General features: G+C 35.7%; 1 protein-coding gene across 1 annotated transcript; it reads right to left on the bottom strand.

Moving 5' to 3' along the window:
• Positions 1 to 162: 162 nt before the first annotated feature.
• On the bottom strand, positions 163 to 15,953 carry NRPD1B (nuclear RNA polymerase D1B). The gene is given in 19 exon segments (XM_021441296.2): positions 163 to 895; positions 1,878 to 1,992; positions 2,427 to 3,826; positions 3,918 to 4,058; positions 4,173 to 4,346; positions 4,601 to 4,875; positions 6,137 to 6,294; positions 8,176 to 8,300; positions 8,414 to 8,480; positions 8,638 to 8,813; positions 8,920 to 10,806; positions 10,907 to 11,065; positions 11,664 to 11,828; positions 12,066 to 12,119; positions 13,109 to 13,221; positions 13,364 to 13,490; positions 13,917 to 14,025; positions 15,148 to 15,189; positions 15,527 to 15,953. Coding segments are annotated over 17 exon segments (5,445 nt in total). The 5' UTR covers positions 13,998 to 14,025; positions 15,148 to 15,189; positions 15,527 to 15,953; the 3' UTR covers positions 163 to 667.
• Between the last annotated feature and the right edge of the window lie 3,580 nt (positions 15,954 to 19,533).

Here is a 19,533-nt window from a genome sequence, read left to right on the forward strand (position 1 = left end):
CGTGACTTGGGCTATGAAATATGAATGGTGTATGGTATGGCAGTGCTGGGTTTTGATCATTTGCCTCTGATATCTGCACAAAGTTTTGTATTTCACCATAGTTGCCTGCTTCATGCCTGTTTTATAATGGGACCCTTTGATGATTGTTTGAAAATGTCAAAAGCTATCCTTGTTCTTTTTCTATTTCTTTTTCTTCTTCTGTCAAAAGCAATTCATGATTTCCAGTAAGTCGTATTTCTTTGAGATGAGTGGCATTCAATATTCTCATAATTCATCCTGCAGCATAACTGGATCAACTATCATACAATGGATACAATAACTATATTTATGTCTAGAAACATAGAAAGCAGAATGCGAGCAATGGATTAGACATTAGAATTTAGAACTCATCTCTGAGAACAATGGCTTTCCATCTATTCCCCTATCTTATCTGTGAGAAATTAGCAGGCTGCCGTCAAACCACTACTAACGAGAACAAAATGAACTGCTCATTTGTGGAAAAAGAGGGCAGTTCATGTTGGGATATGTGCAAGGTGAGTTTTGGAGGGATGTAAATACACTTAACATCGGCTTATTATGTACAAATGAAATGAAGCAGATGTCAGGAATGAACCAAGCGTCTAACTAAACCTTTGTGAGTGATATGAACACCTCAAAAGAGTGAAGTCTACTTCCTATTCTCCCCTTAAGTACTCTCTGGAACAACACTTCGCTCACGAAACCCTCCAGAACGAGGTTTTCTGAAATATTTTGCAATAAAAGCGTCTGCCATATCAGGATATTTCCCCTTGATGAAGTTGTCCAGACACTTGCGGTATGAGAAATCTTGTTTTCGACCATCAGTTGAGACGACATAGAAGCACCTGCTATCTGGGAAATTGCTGTGCTTGCTTACCTGTTTTGCATCATGCGCAGAGACCCAATAGTTGATTGATCAAGCATCCCATAAATCAGGCATTCATATTAATATGTACGGACAAATATATTAACAAGTACAACATCAAAACCATCTTTCCAAGGTAACCTATTCCAACATCAAGTATCAAGAGAATTTCCAACCAATCTTACATAAACTGAAAATATTGAGACTTGTTAAGCCAGGGAATTGTTCTCAGCTAGAAAGTAGGACAAAAGGTTCACTTAATCCTGTCATGATTACTCTTTTTTATTTTTTATTTTTTTTGAAAGGTGATTTTATTAGCCTCAGCGACCCGTATGCCATTCCAAGTCTCTTGCTTATTTGCAATAGACTTTCCATGGCACATTGACTTGGTCCGGCCATTAGAAACCTGTACACTTGCAAAAGAGACCACACAAAAACCCATTGGCAGTAAAGATCATGTATCCTAAACTCCTACCGTCATGATGATTTGACGTGCAATCATGTTTTTCCTGAGTCTTTTAAAAAATCTAACAGCACCCTTCACTCAGCTCCTTGTTTAGAAACCTTAAAACATACAAACAACTTTAAACCAAATCTAAAGCAAGGGCCATTGAGCCTGGGAGAAGTTTACTTGACTGTACAGCATAGGATCTACAAGCTGTGCGAACAACTCTATCTTATTATTGGTGAATCTGAAACGTTGGGATTATAAGGTAACGTGTAGAAACATGAAACATTTGAGTCAGTAATAGGGATTAATAGTGATCTAAGTAACTAACGGAGCTTAAAGCATAAAGCACAGAACTTGTTTACATGGATGTCATGGTCCACTTTGTGCAGGTCCAAATATACCTCTCCCTTTAATTTTAGCTTCACAAGTCAAAAGCTCACAAATCATACTAAAAGACATGGCCTAAAATTTTCCATGCACCAGAAAGGATAGGAATCATTCAAAGAAAAGCAATTAGGCAAAAACTGGATTAAAGAAGCATACCATGACATAATCAACACCGGCACCCATTTTGATTGCTTTGTCTGGATGGTGGGTGAAAACATTCTCAAGTATAAATGACTGATCAACAGCTGACAGTGAATCCCCATCGTTGTACCTTCACATAAGAACTTTCTATTGAGAAAACTGGGTAAGAGGAAAACATGATGAATGGAGCAGAAACTATAGACTTCAGGGCTGGGAGATGGGAACGTAGAAAGTAGGAGCATAGTTATGGACCCATAATAAATGGGCTAAGTAATTGGAAGTGTCCGCTTTGAAACATTTGTATCTAACAAACTTGAGCAAATCCTACAGCTTAAAGAATCATGAAAATTCTACAAGAACCGGTACCAAATATTGGACGTGCAAATTTCTCAGGTCTTCAAAGCAGAATAGAGTATCTAATTAACAAGAATTTCCTAAATCATGCAGGTCCATGTCAACTGGACATGGGAAAAGTAACAACACAAAGAAATTGCTTCCAACTTGTGAGGCAATTGAAAACCTTTATTGACATAGAAATCAAGTGCAAATGTAAGAGAAATTTACCCAGACTGGTGCATTATTTTTCTGATTGACTGCATCAGTGGCTCAACATCTGAGAGAATATCTTGCTCCTCAGAAGTAAACATGTCTAATCTTTGTCTTGTAGCAGTGTACATTGCAGCCATACTGGAATCATCATTCATCACTCGAGCTGACTTCACAGGACGATTCTTCTTACTAGCATCTGAAGCCCAACGACGTGAGCCCCTAGACTGTCCCCACTGATGCTCTTTTTCACTTTGAGTGCTACCCAAACCATTTGGTGTATCCCAGCCATTTGAACTTGCTGGTTGACTTGACTCATCAAGAGAGCCCCAACCTTGTGAACATTCTGGTGACTTTTGTTGTTCCCAGCCACTAGATTTGGAAGAATCATCCAAGGTTTTTGTAGGAATCGCATCTTGTGTTCCCCAACCAGACTGTGGCAGTGCATCACTAGCATCAGGTTTTTCAGATTCTTTTCCCATTGTTCCCCAACTAGTTCCAGCGTCCCAACCATTGGACTTGAAGGTTTTCTCTTCCATAGGGACATCTTGTGTATTATACTTTTTCATTCCCCAACCAGACAGTTCAGTTTGCTCTTTCACACAGGTTCCATCCACTTTCGGAGAGACATCTTGTGTTTTAGATTTGCTTTTCCCCCAATCACCCCACTCAGTTTCCATTGTACTGGTCACAGCTGCTGCAACATCTTGTGTTTTAGATTTGCTTTTCCCCCAATCACCCCACTCCGTTTGCTTCATTGTACTGGTCACAGCTGCTGCAGCATCTTGTGTTTTAGATTTACCTGTCCCCCAATCACACCACTCATTTTGCTCCGCTGTACTGGTCACAGTTGCTGCAACATCTTGTGTTTTAGATTTGCTTGTCCCCCAATCACACCAGTCATTCTGCTTCGTTGTACTGGTCACAGCTACTGCAACTTCTTGTGTTTTAGATTTGCTTGTCCCCCAATCACACCACTCAGTTTTCTTTGTTACACTAGTCACAGCTGCTGCAGCATCTTGTGTTTTAGATTTGCTTGTTCCCCAATCACACCACTCACTTTGCTTCGTTGTACCGGTCACAGCTGCCGCAAATTTGTCACCATCCTCAGCCTTTTTATTCCATGCGGATGACGCATCCCAACTGGACACCTTGTCTAAAGACACACCTTTCTCCCAACTTGACTCAGCTGGCTGAAGGTCTAAATCATTCTCAAAATCAGCTGCATCCTCAAACACTGGCTTATCCAAACCATTGCTATGTTCTGGAGACAAGCTCCATTCCGCCATGTTGTCCACATCCATTAGATCATCAACTTCTTCTCCTAGACAAGTGGTGGTAGAACTTGGACCACTAGCACTACTGAGCATGTGCAGAAAGTTGTAGACATCTATTCCACTCTTTTGATCAAATCCAACCTAGAAAAGAAATGTGAAAATGAGAAAATGCTACACTAAAAGATGACAAAAGCTCAAGGGATATCATTAATTAACTTCAAATATGACATACCTCCTTCCGATCCCATAAGACATCAAACCTTGATCCTGTTCCAACAGCGACATGTTTACCCCAAGAACAGGATGCAACAATGCTTGACAAGGAATCAACGTGACATTTCTCCGCAGCTCTCTCGAAGCACTTTCTTGGTGTCTATGCAACCATACAAGAACTAATTAATTCAAAAGGAATGTTGGTTCATCCAAGAAGGAAAAAACATGTACCTTTTCAACTTAGAAAGAGCAAAAACTGGCATAGATTACTTACAAACAGTGTTGCTTCACTAAATGGCACTTGAATATTCAACGAGCGAGATAGTGCTTTATAACCACCAGAGTTGAAGCCAATCAAATTTCCAGCACATGTCATGCTGTTTGCTAAGAGGATAAGGTGTTCTTTCAGAACACCTCTTGCCACCATTGACACTGAAGTGGAGAGACGCTGCAAATTTGTCACAAAAGTAAGCATTTTCAGTGACAGAGAAATCTCAAGAATGAAAAAATAAAACTTCAAGACAATTTGTTATCATAGCAGTCAATATAAGTTCCAACACTCATCCATTAATAGTCAGCAAAAGGAGATTCTGCTATGGCAGATGCCACATGTCCCAAAAATGCAGGACCAACATGAAAAGTATGCATGTCTAAACAGCCATCTAACTTTTAATCTACACTTAACATTTGGTCAAAATATACCTGTACTGCTTGTTCAAAAGCACAAGAAATTCCAAGCAATTCCTGAACTTGCTTTATTGCATAAGGTATAGACCTCTGGGTGTCAATTAAATTTATTACTGGAAGACAACAATCTATGACAGTCCTCCAGGCATCACCATTCCGCTTCACAGCAGATTTTTCCAGAACAACATCCAAAGCCAATTCACCCTTCTGAGTTTTGCTAGGGCTTCTTATCCAAGTTGTTGTATCTGGGCTAACCCATATAATATTTGCCGAACAGATACGGGGGTCACCTGTCCATTAAGGAATATAACAAACGGTAAAAACCAAAATGCAAACAACTTGCCCTAAGCAACCACCATAACCAGGTTCTCACATCACAAATTAAATAGAATTGAAACCTAGGAAGTATTCAAGCCCAACTATCACAAAATTTCGTCCAGCAAACAACTTGGGAATGGAACAAAATTGTGAATTAATGATGCAACTATAATAACTCTGTGAATATCTATTTGAGTTTTGTGGCCAACCTCTTTTTGGTCCCTATACACTGCTTCTAGATGCATTGAACTCAAAGAATCTAAAATAATTAAAAAGTATGACTACAGATTAGAGGAGACCACATCCACAGCCATTGAAGAACTTAACTCATTAACCTAATTTCATATTGAAAACTTAGGTTTCTATATTATGAGTTCTGAGTATCCAAATATACAGAAGAACTGCAATTTCTACGATTCCTGTAGTGCCAAGGACAATGGTCAAGGTAGATTATTTAGAAGTTTTGGTTTGTTTACTTCTATTCTTAGCTTGCATGGTATCCTATTTGCTACTCACTGTTCTCTCTCATATTTTGATGCAAGTAAAGCAAATAGCAAAGAGTGTTATCATATTCCATTAAAATGAGCAGATGAATCTACAAGACCTGACTCCCAGCCTCTCTACCAACATACACAAAATCTCCAAAAAATAAAAGATGAATGACTGTAGCAATAACAATTTCCAGCATGCTTGGAAATGACTATGATACCACTAATATTTAAGAAAGCTCAGATAGGATAAACAATTAAACCATATGTTTCCAGGGATCCTAGATGTTACCAAAACCCAAAGTACATTAAATACAATATGGTTTCAGCACAGCAGAAAGAAATTACACTAATTCTTTGGATTATGCTGTCATGTAAACCCAATATTACAAACTTGCATTATACTTATATAACAAGCACCATTAGTTTGGAAAAGTATAGAATTCAATAATATCTTTCAATTTTGTGACAAAGTGCTATAATTTGCAATGCACTTCTATTCTTTGTAGAACACATAGCATCAATAAGTCATGAAACTTATCTTCACTGCTAACTGGATATTAGATTAGTTGCATCTAAGATAAAAACCAAGAGAATGGAACAGAAAACTTGGAAAAAAACAAAACCGATCACACATCACCTCAGCTTCTAAGTAAACTTCACCAATATGTAAACTACATGGATAATATTTCATCAATAGAGAAACCAAATACCCAAAAATACAAAGAAGAGGCTAGGGCAGTACCCTTGATGACTGTTTCTAGAAGAACAGGGTAGATGATGTCAACCAGGTCTTGTAAAGTACTATCTAGATGATCATCTTTGGTATTTCGGCAAAAGAACATCAAGCATGGCATGTCAAGCCACTTGTCCCCACAGGATTGCTGTATAGAACAACATTCGCTGCCAAGATGTTCAAAGAGAGGAAAATTTATGTACATTGCAACACAAAAGTGCAATAGATCAAAAAATAGTAACGATGCTGAGTTACATGATGCAGGATGCAAATAAACAGATATACGTCATGAACAGACATCAGAAAAAATCAAACAGATAAATAGACAACACATGCTAAACACCCAACAGCAAAGGGCATCCCAAATTCTTTTAAGGTGGAAACCTACATGATCTATCAGGTTCCTTCCAAGCCACCATCAGCAGGGATTCTTGTCATGCAAATTTTTTACCAGTACTTCCATTACCACCATAATAATATCAGAGAGTCAATGCTATTACATAAGTTTATTACAATATAATCAAAGTAGATAAATGAACAGTATCAACAAGACCTACTCTTCACCAGTCCAGTAAGAAAAGAAAAATATCTGAAGACTCCATAACCAAGAAGATGAAAAGGGTCCATCAACATATAATTTCCAGTTGAAAAACACTGTTGAATATTTTCAACTCTTCTCTTAAAGATAACAAAACAAGGAGGCAACAGCTGCCTTTGCCATTGTCTGGATGGGAAAGGGAAATAGCAAACTAACATTGTTAATGTAAGAATATTGCTCAAGACAACAAAAATTGGCACAAACTAAGGCATCAATCAGCAACCATGATCTAGTCAAAACTTCAGAATTGGATAAGGCCAACCATGTTTGTGGCTGCAAAGCATTGAAACCGTTGCTAAGCCTCAAGTAAACAGCATGTTCAAAATAAGTATCAAACCATTGAATTGCTGAGAACTAAACCAATCAAGAAACATATAGTAGACCAAAAGGCATTATAAAAACCAGTTCAGAAAATACTATCTGTGCACCATTGAAACAATATCAACCAGCACATCTGAATCTTGCACTAACTCCAAAGATAAAACAAGGTAACATAATGGAAACTGCCCAGCAGGACTTCAGTTCCAATGTCACTTTTACATGTTAACAGTGATCAATATTATCTGTTTTGTTACAAGGATAAGGTTCAATCAGACTCAATAATCTAGTGAAAGTACCAAACATTAATTACCACAAAAAAAGATGCACTGATTTTAATGATTTAAAAATGTTCAATTGAATGCCCACACCAAAAGCCTGATACATATTTACATGGTATCCAAAGACAAGAAACTTAAAGGCACCAGAGCACACCAAAATTAGTTCAATATCATTTCACCTCAAATCAACCTTTAGTTATTTAATCTTTTCCTAAAGGAAGAATCTTCGGGTGATTAACATGAAACAAGCATATTTTACAGTTGAAGTCAAAACCATATCCAAATGTTTCAGTCTCGTATCCTCCACTAAAACCAAATAAAATAAAAGCATGAGGTTTTTTTTTGTTTTTTGGGTAAAAGGGAGGGAATATCAGCTCAAACCTAAGATCTATATCAATGTCCCACCCCACCCTTTCTAGTTGAGCTAAAGCTCAAGTGGTAAGAGATTTTCAATTTTCTCTTAATGAAAAGTGGAAGCAATTTTAGGATCTCAAAACAAGGGGAAGGTGCAGAGAAGTGGTAAAATCGGATTTTTTTTCTTCAGGACTCTGAACTGATAACTAATTGTTGATAGTTGGCACGTAAGTCTTATTTTTGGCATGAGTGCAGATATTGAAATGAATAGACAGCTATTTTACATACCACACTACTGTGATAACTGATAAGTCATACACTGCCATGCCATCAATTACAGAACAAAACACTAATAGCTTGCACCGATATATGCTGCTTTTCTAACCGGAGGAATTACAATAAATTTTACCAAACTACTAGCAGGAACCATTAATGAACGGTAAAATACAGAAAATGCAATTAAGCAAACCATGGCAAGTTAGGTGAAGAAAACTAACCTGAAAAACAAATCTGTCCTCTTAAAAGTATCAGCAGTCTTTTTCTTCTTACGAAAGGAAATAATAGTTTCTTGGCACTTCATATGAACATCTTGCATGCTAATATTTAACTCTTTCAATAGGGCCTGTTTTTTCACCACTTCCAAAATTAGATATCTTAAAAGAAGCAACAAGGACTCAATTTAAAGCTTTAAACATTTACCAAAAGATACAATAGTGTTACACTAAGTGTGGTAACCTTATTGAGGAGGATGTGACCAACAAGGCCTGCTTCACTTTCTGATGCAGTTTGTTGCTGCTTGTATCTGTATGCAATGAGCTAAGATTAGGACTTATCCTAGTGCATTAACTTAAGCATAACACTAATCATAGTTATCCCCTGTTTAGACAAGCAATATATTGAGAGAAAAAATAAAAAAAAATGAAAGCCCAAAAACCAAGTGATTATTTGATTAAACATACTCAAAGATGAGCTCTACTGCAGTATCCTTGAGTTTGACTTTTCTCAAATGATTCTTAACCAGATATGCTGCATTTTCTTGACAATACTTTCTCCCACAATCACAATCTTTCAAATACAGAATCACACGGCGGTCAACTAGGTCATTTTTGAAACTGACTTTGCAAAGTAATATTTCCTGAAAATAAGAAAATTTCTGTAAGTAATGAAATGTGATACTCAGAAAAGACACACTTAAGCACCACCTAACCATTTCATTCTACACATGCCACAATGGAGAGTACCTTCATCAGTTCCCAAGAAGAATTGCTGCTAGGAGTTGAATCAAGAACTGCTTTATATGCTGGATTTGACATCGCGGTAGCAGCTAAGACACCCACAGGTTCACCAGCAGGGAATTGAGGTTTAGTTCTAGCATTCAACCCATATTGAAATTGAATTATTGAATTGCTACTGATATTTCTAACTGTGCCATCATAACAAATAACAACATCACGAAGAATGGCCATCAAATTCTTAAACAAGGTCCCAGGTTCAGACAATCCTCTCGAGGAGCGAACAATGACTTCTCTAGTAGAGATTGAATGAACCATCGCCTCATACGGATCCAGCCCATGGAAAAAACAGCTCTTGATTAGTCCAAACTCAGCAGAAGGATAATCAACTCCATCAGAAGGATAGATGCTTTGAAATTGGTATGCCACATCTTCAACCAGAGTCTTAGAATAGAATTTTCCTTTATTAGAAAGCTGCAGTCCTAAGAACCCAATCTGCTGAACAACCTTATTAACAGTTGAATCACTCTTAGAGTCAATTAAGTCACCCAAGGCAGATGAATTTAGTATGAAATTTGCAACTGGTGCTTTTGCTATTCGGATGTGATTCTCCATTTGCAACCCAACTAATTCATTATATGTTGACCTTAACTGATAAAGCAAAGGAGAAACAACCTGGATGTCCTTCTGAATATTTTGTAGGACTTCCCTGGATACGGAAAAATCTTCTAGACTAACACTGAAGCCTTCTGCAAAGACATTCTCCATCAATAAAGGCTGTAGAGAATCAAAGAAGTTGAGAACCTCTTTTGGACCCTTCTCAAAAAAAATAGATGTCACAACTTCATTAATCACAGACTGCATGAGGTCCCTACTAAAATCTACCGTCAATATGTCACTTTTGCTAATCAAGTATCTATCTCCGGAGCAGTCTAGGCAGGCAGGAAAAGCAGTCTGCAGAATTTGTAAAACTGTCCAACAAGGGCCAAAAGAGTTACCCTTCAAGAAAGCAGGCTGTGGCAAAGCTGAAGAGAGAAACATTGACAATTGTTGAGCATCTGCCTTTTTAAACAAAAGTGTCTTAAGCATAACTCTCAATGACAACAATGAATCAGTAGCCAACTGCAAATTTAGGTTGCCATTATGAGAGCTAAGCAACTGCTTCTCCACTGAAAAGAGCTCAAAAACTTCTGCTTTTGCAGCTAAAGACTGAGGATAGAACAGGTGAATACAATCTCCATCAAAATCAGCACTTAATGGGCCACAAATTAGGGGATTTATCTTCACTGTGTGATCATCATGCACATATACTGAAAGAGCCTGCAATGAATGCTTATGTGTGGTTGGCGGCCTATTTATGAAAACAATGTCCCCATCCATAATTCGCCGATGTACCACCTGACCAGGTCTCAAAAAGGTATGCCCCTTCGAACCCTCCCTCAATGAATATGTGGAAGAACCATCTCTGTAGGTCAAACACAACTTGTTATCTACCAGATTTTGCAGATACCTCATGTTGTGCATGTTGACCCTCTCCTCAAACGTAATTCTCTGAGCAATTTCAGATGGAATGCCAATTTCATTTACCTTTTTGTATGGATCACCAGTAATCACACTACGTGAAGAGAACCCTGAACCCTTTCTAATGAACAATGTTCTCATTTTCTCCAGCCACGCCTTCGTTGAAGAATCACTAGCATCTTTGCTAATCCCGTATCGCGCATCTATATTGCGAGCTGCTTTAACAGTACCCCTAACTTGAAGATACTGCTCAACTGCTGATTGCAAATCATTAGCTTCTACCTCATGAGATTCAAAATTTGGGGTGCCGGATCGTGAGCTTTTGATGATCTCAACTTGCTTCAGAACCTTTTTCAGCATTGCTGTTGAAAGATCCTGGCAGAAATAATAGATGCTTAACCACAGAGACATAACACTAACATGTTCAGAGAAAGAGATCAAGAGATGCAACCTCATTTGCTTACAATACACTTACCGAGGACATGATACTAACACCGTCAGAAATGTCTGGTACGGACAAACAATTGGGAGGAACAGGCAAATACCACAAAATATATCCCTCCTGTGGGAAGAACCCTTTCCCAGAAAGCTTTCGTCTGGTCTCCGCAGGTATTCTCTTGAGAATTTCCATCACCTGTTAGTGATTTCAAACAAATTAAACTTAACCCGGAAACAATTGATATTTCACCATAGACACAATATAAAAAGATGTTCAGATGACAGCCTAAGAAACATTTTAGGAAACCTTATGCTTTCTGATGATACTTATTCTACATTCAGTAAAAATTCAAAATTCATCCAGCAAACCAACTACTCAGAGCAGCTTATGTTCAGGAACTTATGATGATTTAAAGATCAGATGCCTTTGGGTACTTTTCATAGCCAAATAAAATAATACAAAAATCAAGCTGCTGATGAAAGAAACCAAGGAAAACGAACAAAAGATCAGCAGATCTTGAATGTACTACAGTCTGCTTTAGAAGACTACCCCTAAACAAAACTTTGTGATACTAATACAAATACACGCATGTCTACAACCTCAACCACGTCTTATGTTGCAATATGATAAATAAAAATAAGAAATGTAAAGCTCAAAATAAAAGAATAAAATCACCAGAAAAACAGAACGAAAAGGTGAATCACACACAATGACTCATATCAAATCTCAACAAATAAGAACAAAGTGAAAGCCTAGGTCAGACACCCAAAGAGGAGAGCACTTGAAGCCAAACCTCACAAGGCAGCAGAGTTCGAGTGTTGTGATGATCACCATAGCGGAAACCATATCTCTCTAAAAATTCCCAGGAAGTCCTTGCTTGTCTAGATGGCTGCTTCAACTCCAAGCAAAAAGCACCATCTGTTGTTTTAACCTCTTTGATTGAAACTTGTGGAGCATTCTATGAAAATCAAAAGAAAAAAGAATAAGATAACAAAAGAATATCACACCTCTAACCGAAAAAACAGAGAACAAGTTCACAAACAAATTAGTCCAATTTCTGCCTACAGTCCAGTTGCTCACCCAATATATAAGGAAAACTTGCTCTAGGCAGAAGGGCTCACTAATATCAAGAAATAATTCTCATTTAACATGCAAGAGAAAGAATCAGGTAGAAAAATGTTAAGCACTTTCTCACCTCACAACAGGATGCTAACAATCGTTCAGAAATGCTGCCACCTTTAATCTGAAACTGAAGGGTACAAACTTAAAACCATCAAGCATGTAGAATACAACAGCAGATTTGGCAGCATACTAATTAATAAGAAGTAAAGAATTAGGAATCCTAGTGTTCATGAAAATATAAGGAATATTAAAAACTGTAGCATATGCAAAGAGTTTATAGTTTCAAATTCCCAGAGAAGAAATCAAGGTAATTCTAGAAGTTTCCACGTGATTAATCATTTTTTTTTACAAACCTGACAATCTTTAGCAGTTAATAAATTCACACACCGCTTCATGATTTGTCCGCATGTGATAGGGATGGTATAAGCTAAACAAAGGACAATCATCTAAATTGTTGATCTCAGTACAGAGAGGAAATAGGTAAAATGAAGGTAGACAAAGCAACTTCAATTGCAAAGAAATAAGGATGGCAAATAGGAACCTTTTACATCTTCTATGTACTTTTGTTCCTCACAAACATTTGGGAGAGCCATTTAGCTAGGAGCGGTGTGAGGCAATAGAAAAAACTTTCATCACTTTCACTAGCTGGCATGATTTTAATCATGTTGTAGCTCAAACAAGTGAACCATTCTTGGCAACACTTTATCTACTTTGAAGGGATGATTTCTTATAAACCATTTTTTTCCCGCTGTCAGTAAGGAAACAATATATATGATATTCTTATAAGAGTCAATTATTGATTGTGATATTTCTCTTTTTAATGACCTTCTCAGTTCATAATTTTAAAATATTTCTAGATATAAGAAGTCCAAATTCTACAAGGTTTAAACCCCAACATCCCACAATTTGTGTCTTGCCCTAATGAAGCATGGAACAATGTGATTAACACTTCAACCTAAAAGACTATGCATTACCTGACAACCAAATACACAGACCCTTCATCTTCCTCAATTAATGCAAAAGAGGCCAAGAGAGATCAGAGTCTCTTTCTTGTAAATGGAAACATTAAAACAAGAGCATCTATAATGGATAACGCAATAGTTGATATGCTAGTACCTTGTTCTTCATTTTTAAGCATTTCAAGCACAGCAAACTCAACAGTCGTTTCAATTCATTGATATGGCTAGGATGATATATTGGTATTGGTAATTCAATATATCCAAAATGACCTGAAAGCAAAAACATGAATGAAAAGTTCAGCTTTTCGAAGATATTCTCAATGGCATGATCTTTCTTCACTATAAATATTTTCTTTATTTTTCTTGTTTTCAACTTTTTATACACTGAGGATAAAAGTAAACACTTACACACCTTCACATTTACCAGGTTCAGAAGTACCACACGCATTACATTTACCAAATTCAAGGGGCAAACCAAGGTAGGAATTTGAGAGCTGACTAACATGGTTTATAGGAAAGCCACTGATTGATGCTGTAAACTGCAAATAAAGTTTATAAAATGGAAAAAAGTTAATTAGCATCACAGAATGAACTAGCACAACAAATTAGAAAATTGAGTCTAATATTCACAATATTTATTTGAGAACAAATACTTGCTAGATGATAACCCTAGTGAATCAAAAGTAGATTTCACAGAAAACACTGTTGGCGAATAATTCCATTTCGCAAGTTTAGATGCTAAAACTACTTCCAGAAAGAAACACAAATAAATAACAGTGATAACTCCTCTGCAGGAACCAAAATAGGAGAGGGAGGGGATGGAGCAGAAAAACAAGTAGACCATCCAAATATTGTATGTTGCAATCATCCAAATGACAACAGATCAAGAAGGAAGATCATTGCTATACTGAAACAAGCTAATGGTCAAATAAATTGGAGAAAAAAAAAAACAGATTACTACTTACAATTTCCTTAGGAGTTGCCAAACGGAACCCTATACCAACTATCTCACCATCTACAGTACTTGCTGAAGAACTTTCCTCCATCTCTCTTGCTTTAAACTGTAAGACAATACTGTGCAAAGAAACATTCTAATAAGTATCTATTGGAGAAAGATCTGGAAAAAAACCACAAAATGGTAAAAAGCCGATGCTAGCAATGTTCAAACCATTGGCAGCTTTCTCCATATTATTATAGCTCATTCAAATGTTTCAATTAAGGACAACATAATATTATTTTACAAATTCACCTCAGTTTAGGCTTTATACTTACACACGCTTCCATATCAACAGAATAACTCAGGGCAGAGCAAACTTGCTAGACATGAGAGTTTGCAGTTTTCCATGAATAACATTTATTTACATGCATGACGCAAAGTGAACAAGAGAAGAAAAGAGCGAGTGAAATAATCCAGCATACAGTACAAATCAGAGACGAAAGTACTTGTTCTTAATAGGTACTTCATGCAATTGAGCTTTTTCCAAAAAAGCATGAATTACAGTAAGTACAGCATATTATATCACAAGAAAAAATTTGTGTTATTCATTCCACTCACCGACTGATAGAATCAACAGAACTACAATTTATTTAATAAAATAATTTATTTAATGTTTAAGGGGACTAAAACACTTTTTACTTCAAACCATGACGAAGCAAAGACACTCGGCAAAGAGTAGTATTTATATTAAAAAACTATATTCAGTTATTCTATTAAATGAAGTAGCACACCCAAAATTATCAAAATCAGCAGCCAAAAACAAGAATTTTTAGCTAGCTAACTTCACAAAGTCATCCTGCCAAGAAACCAACAAATAGATAAAGGGGAAATATTTCTTGTATCTGGAATAGAAAAAGATTCATCTTGACTAAGGCCAACTAAACCTGACTAGACTTAAAAAAACTGTAATTCAATAGGAAGATAGATAAAGAAAATGCAAGATAAAAGCATGCATAAATTATAAGGAAAATAAAAAATCAAACAGAAGCTGGCTAGTTTTCTGTTTTATATATATATATATATATATATATATATATATATATTTTATAGAGTTTTCATAGAACCAAGCCAACCCAAAACACAAATGGCTCAAATTCCTTCCATTTCTCTTTCTTTCTTTACTCATTTTTCTCAAAAAAACCACATGCAAAAATTGGTTTAAACTAGAAGTAAAAAGAAATGGTAACAAGCCAAATTACCTCAAAATTTTCTTCTTTTTGGTCTACCTCAATGACATAACCCTGATAAAACAAAGAAACCCAGCAAATGGGTTTTAGCAAATAAGTCACAAAAAGAGCCTAAAAGTTAAAACCTTTGTTTGATTGCCAATAAAATGCAGAAAAGAAACAATGTCTAATATTCCAGTAACAAACCAACAAAACCCAAGTAAAAACTCAACTCAAAAATTGTAAAGACACAATCTTTTTTTTCAAAACTTAGGGGAAAAAACAAATACCCAGAATCCAAAAATGTCAGCTTTTTTTTTCCATTTTCTTCTCCTTTGCTACACTTTCTAAATGCCCAAACAAGCAAAAAAGTTCATAACTTTAAACCCTTGAGACTCAAAAAGGAAATTACCTCAAATGTCCTAGTTCTGTATTGTCTGAGACTCTGATTTTTGAAACATTAAAAAAATATATAAAGCCCTAAAAAAAACCCCATAAAAAGAGAGGAAACCAAATGGGTTTTCAGTGTAGGAGCTAAAAATGATTCTGAACAAACCAAAAAGTCTATTTATTGGGAGAAACCGAGAAGGGAAGAGAAAATGTACACAAAAAAAAACCAATTTATTTTGATTAAAAATTTAAAAAAAAAATGTCTCCCCTTGAATTTGTACAGTTTCTCTTTCTCTCTCCCTCTCAGTGAAAGAAAGAGAGAGAAGGGGAAGGAAAACCGCTTTAGAGAGTCAAATGAGAGAGAAGCAGTACAATTACTAGCATTCAGAAATTGGAGTTTTTAAAATTTCTTTTTTGCGTTTGCATGAAGGAATTTTTTGGCCTCTTTTTTAGCTTCTCCCTTTCTGTTTGGAATTTGAGTTGTTGGGGACCGTACACGCTAATTGGGTTTTTGGAGGGCTTTCTCCTTGGGTTCTGAAATGACACTAATGGGCTCCCCTTCTGCATTGTTTTTCTTTTTATTTTTTCTAATCATAAGAATTGATTTCATTACTTAAATTTCATTAAAAAAATTATTTTTTAAAAAGCATCACATGTTCTATGCATTTTTTTTATCAAAACCTAATAACAATTTAAAACGGTTACGTTTTAAATCATATTAATTAATATTTACTTTACACAGTATCTCAGAACATATAAAAAAAATCTTTAAAAAACTCAATAAAACATAATTTAAAATCATCGAACCACAACGGAATTTGAGTATCCTCTATACACAGTTAACTTCATTTACCAATTGAAAATAAATAGTGAACCATATACCCTGACCACTACTAGCAATGGCAATGATCCCATGCTTTCTTGTTAGAACGCAAAAGAATTGTGCATGCTTGTTTATTAGGATTGCAATAGATTCAAATCAAATTTCATTAATTCGTTTTGTGATTTTCAAAATTTCAAAATTTTTTAAACTTTTTTAAATATTTTTTTAATTTATTTAAATGAATTTAGAAATAAAATAAATGTTTTCATTTTACAAAAAAAAAATATAATTAAAAATACAATTCAATCCGATTTAAATAATTTTAAAATTTCAAATTATGAATCAATAATCAAATTAAATACATGTTAAAAATAATCGAATCGAAACTGAATCAAACATAATTAGAAAATCAATCCGAACCGAATCAAATGTCACGGTTAGAATCAATTTTCAATTTTCTTCAATATTTTCCTCCATCTTATTTATTTGTCTTGTTTGATTTCATAGAATTGCCTTCAAAGTGGAGGGTAAATTAGGAATTTTAATTGGTAATTTGGAGGATGAAGTCCGAGGGAGCGGCAACACAACAGCACCAATTTGCTCACACTTCTATAATGTTTCGTTCCTCGTTTTACTTTTTATAATGTCATTTAATTAATATGATTATAATTAATTAATTAATTGGATCTTGGTTAAAGTTATAACTATTCAAGGATTAAAAATTCATAATTGGGTCTGATTTTTTTTCTTCACTACTCATTTTTATGTAAATGATGATAACGAATGCATTAAAAAAATAATATGTAATTGTTCGATCAAAAGCACATTTACTAAAAATATAGCACAAAAGGTAAATTTTATTGAAAATTAAGAGTATTTATTTTTATTTAAGGATCTGTTTAATAATCGGTTTGAGACGAGCAAAATTAGAATCTTTAACGTTTTTATCCAAATTTTCAAAATATTTTAGTGACGTGCTTAGTTGAAAATAATAGACGGAATTGATTTTAAACTCAAGCTTAAATACAGATGATTAAATCATTAAATAAAAACAATTCTATATATATAGTATTAATAAATTATATTTCACATAGAATTTGGTTCTTCCCTCGTTATAAGAATGCCATTACTTTATTATATTTTATGGAATTGCCTTGATACGGGATTTTTAACATTGGTTTTCTTTCCTCTTCTTAAATGGGCACATCATTTGCAAACAACCTATTAAGTATTCATGCTCTTTTCCTCCTTGCTATTTCATTATTTGTTTTGAATAATTTGATCTTTGTGATTTTTTTGTTGATCTTCGGTGCTGGTGTGAGAGTTGAGTGTTGTACATGATAGGTCTGATTTGGAGATTAGTTGAGATAAACTTTTTATGTGATTCATATTGATGTTCATTGGTTTGGTTCCTTCATTTGGTATGTGCTTCTTGTAGTTTGATGGGCTTGGTTGGGAAATTAAAAAGTCTTTTTAAAAATGATTTAAGATCGTTTATATTATTCTTTAATGTATTTATAATTATATCATTTTTAATAAACTTAAATTTACGTCTGAGTTATTATTTACTTATAGATTTTTCTCAAATGAATAGCGTTGAACTGATGATTGATATATTGCAAAATGATGATAAACAAAAAAAAAGACTAATAGAATAGCAAGACCATTACACTTAAAATATATTGAAAATTTGTCACACTAACTTTAGAAGTAATGCAGGAGAGCAAGTCACACTAACTGCAAAATGAGAGAGGGTCAAGGGGTGTAAAGGGAAACAAGTCAAGTTCAAGGTACATGTTGTCTTCAATGAAGGCCCACATGACTAGAGTCAAAGTTGTGGTAAGTGAGCTAAAGGAGAAGCATGAAGATACTGAGCCACACATCAAGATGATTAAGTCCTAAGGATAACGAAGGAGGCCAAGTTAAGCACTGTCATGTTGTATTTGACGAATGTGGCATTTTTATGGTAGCATCATAAGGACAACGAAGTCAAGCTCAAAAAACATGCCGTGACCACGAGATGGGTTCATGAAGGAGCTAAAGCAACAATTCAAGCCTGAGTACACAAGGATGAAACCCAAGGCAAGGTCCACAAGTTCACATAGAAGGGTAAGGTTAGGGACTATTGTCTAGAGTTTTTTTAAGTTGTTGCTCATGTTGTCAAACAAGAGCCAAAAAGAAATGGCCTTTTGCTTCATGGATGGGTTAAAATTTTTAGTGAAGGATGAGTTGCAACACTGAGGCATGCAGGATATGAGCCGAGCCATTACTATGACAAAATCGATAATGGAGTTTGAGCTCATCGACCTTTCTTAACAGTGGCACAACAATGAGAAATAAGGTGACAAAAGCTTTTCATCTAAGGGAGAGGCTGATGAGAAACTTGCCAACCGCAAGCTCAAGACCGAGGACAAAGGCCAAAAGAAAAAATTCTTCAAGTGTTATTTGTGTGAAAGTCCCCACTAGGTGAGGGAGTGCCTAATTAAGAAAAATGCTTTCAACAATTGAAAGCAAGAGCAACGAGGACAAGTTGAGACAAAAAGAGCAAAAGCTTGAGTGGTTGTTATTTTGTCATTGTCTTTTGTATAGAGCTTATTTTCTGGTTGTTATGTGATGATACTTGTTATTTTTTTGTATGATCCCATTAACAACCTTGATGTTTTGCATTGTGAAGGCTACAACCCCACTAGAAGTTTTTTTTATAACCAATGAAGCACTATGATACTACCTTGTTGCGATATTTTTGTATTTTTTCAATGAAATATATTTACTACTCACCTTTCAAAAAATAAAAACAAAAAGGATGCAAGCGTATAAGTGCCACAGAGATGTATTAAGGATCCAAGACCTCCAAGGCAGTAGACAAACATGGAAAACCTATGAGGGAATTACAGTTGGGCACCATTAAAGTATGCCACGAGACAGAAACTTCTTTCGTGGCACAGTAAGGGTGGAGCAAACGTTGTAGAATGAAGAGGGTTAGGCGAGTGCACGAAACATTGTTGTGTTCCTTTAGCAACGAAGATGTTGCTAGCTTGAGTGAGGGAGAATATCACATGCTGAGTGACAATGAAGCCCATGAAGGGCCATCCAAGGTGCCGAGCCATCAAGCCACGAGCCATGGGTGAACTAGAGAAAAGACAAGTAAGTTATAGTTACTACTTGCCAAGACAACAAGCCTAACACACAAGCAGGCAACCAACTAC

The sequence above is a fragment of the Theobroma umbraticum genome, unplaced genomic scaffold (genome assembly GCF_002168275.2).
Source record: "Theobroma umbraticum cultivar Fairchild unplaced genomic scaffold, ASM216827v3 scaffold_55.0, whole genome shotgun sequence".
Taxonomy (NCBI): domain Eukaryota; kingdom Viridiplantae; phylum Streptophyta; class Magnoliopsida; order Malvales; family Malvaceae; genus Theobroma; species Theobroma umbraticum.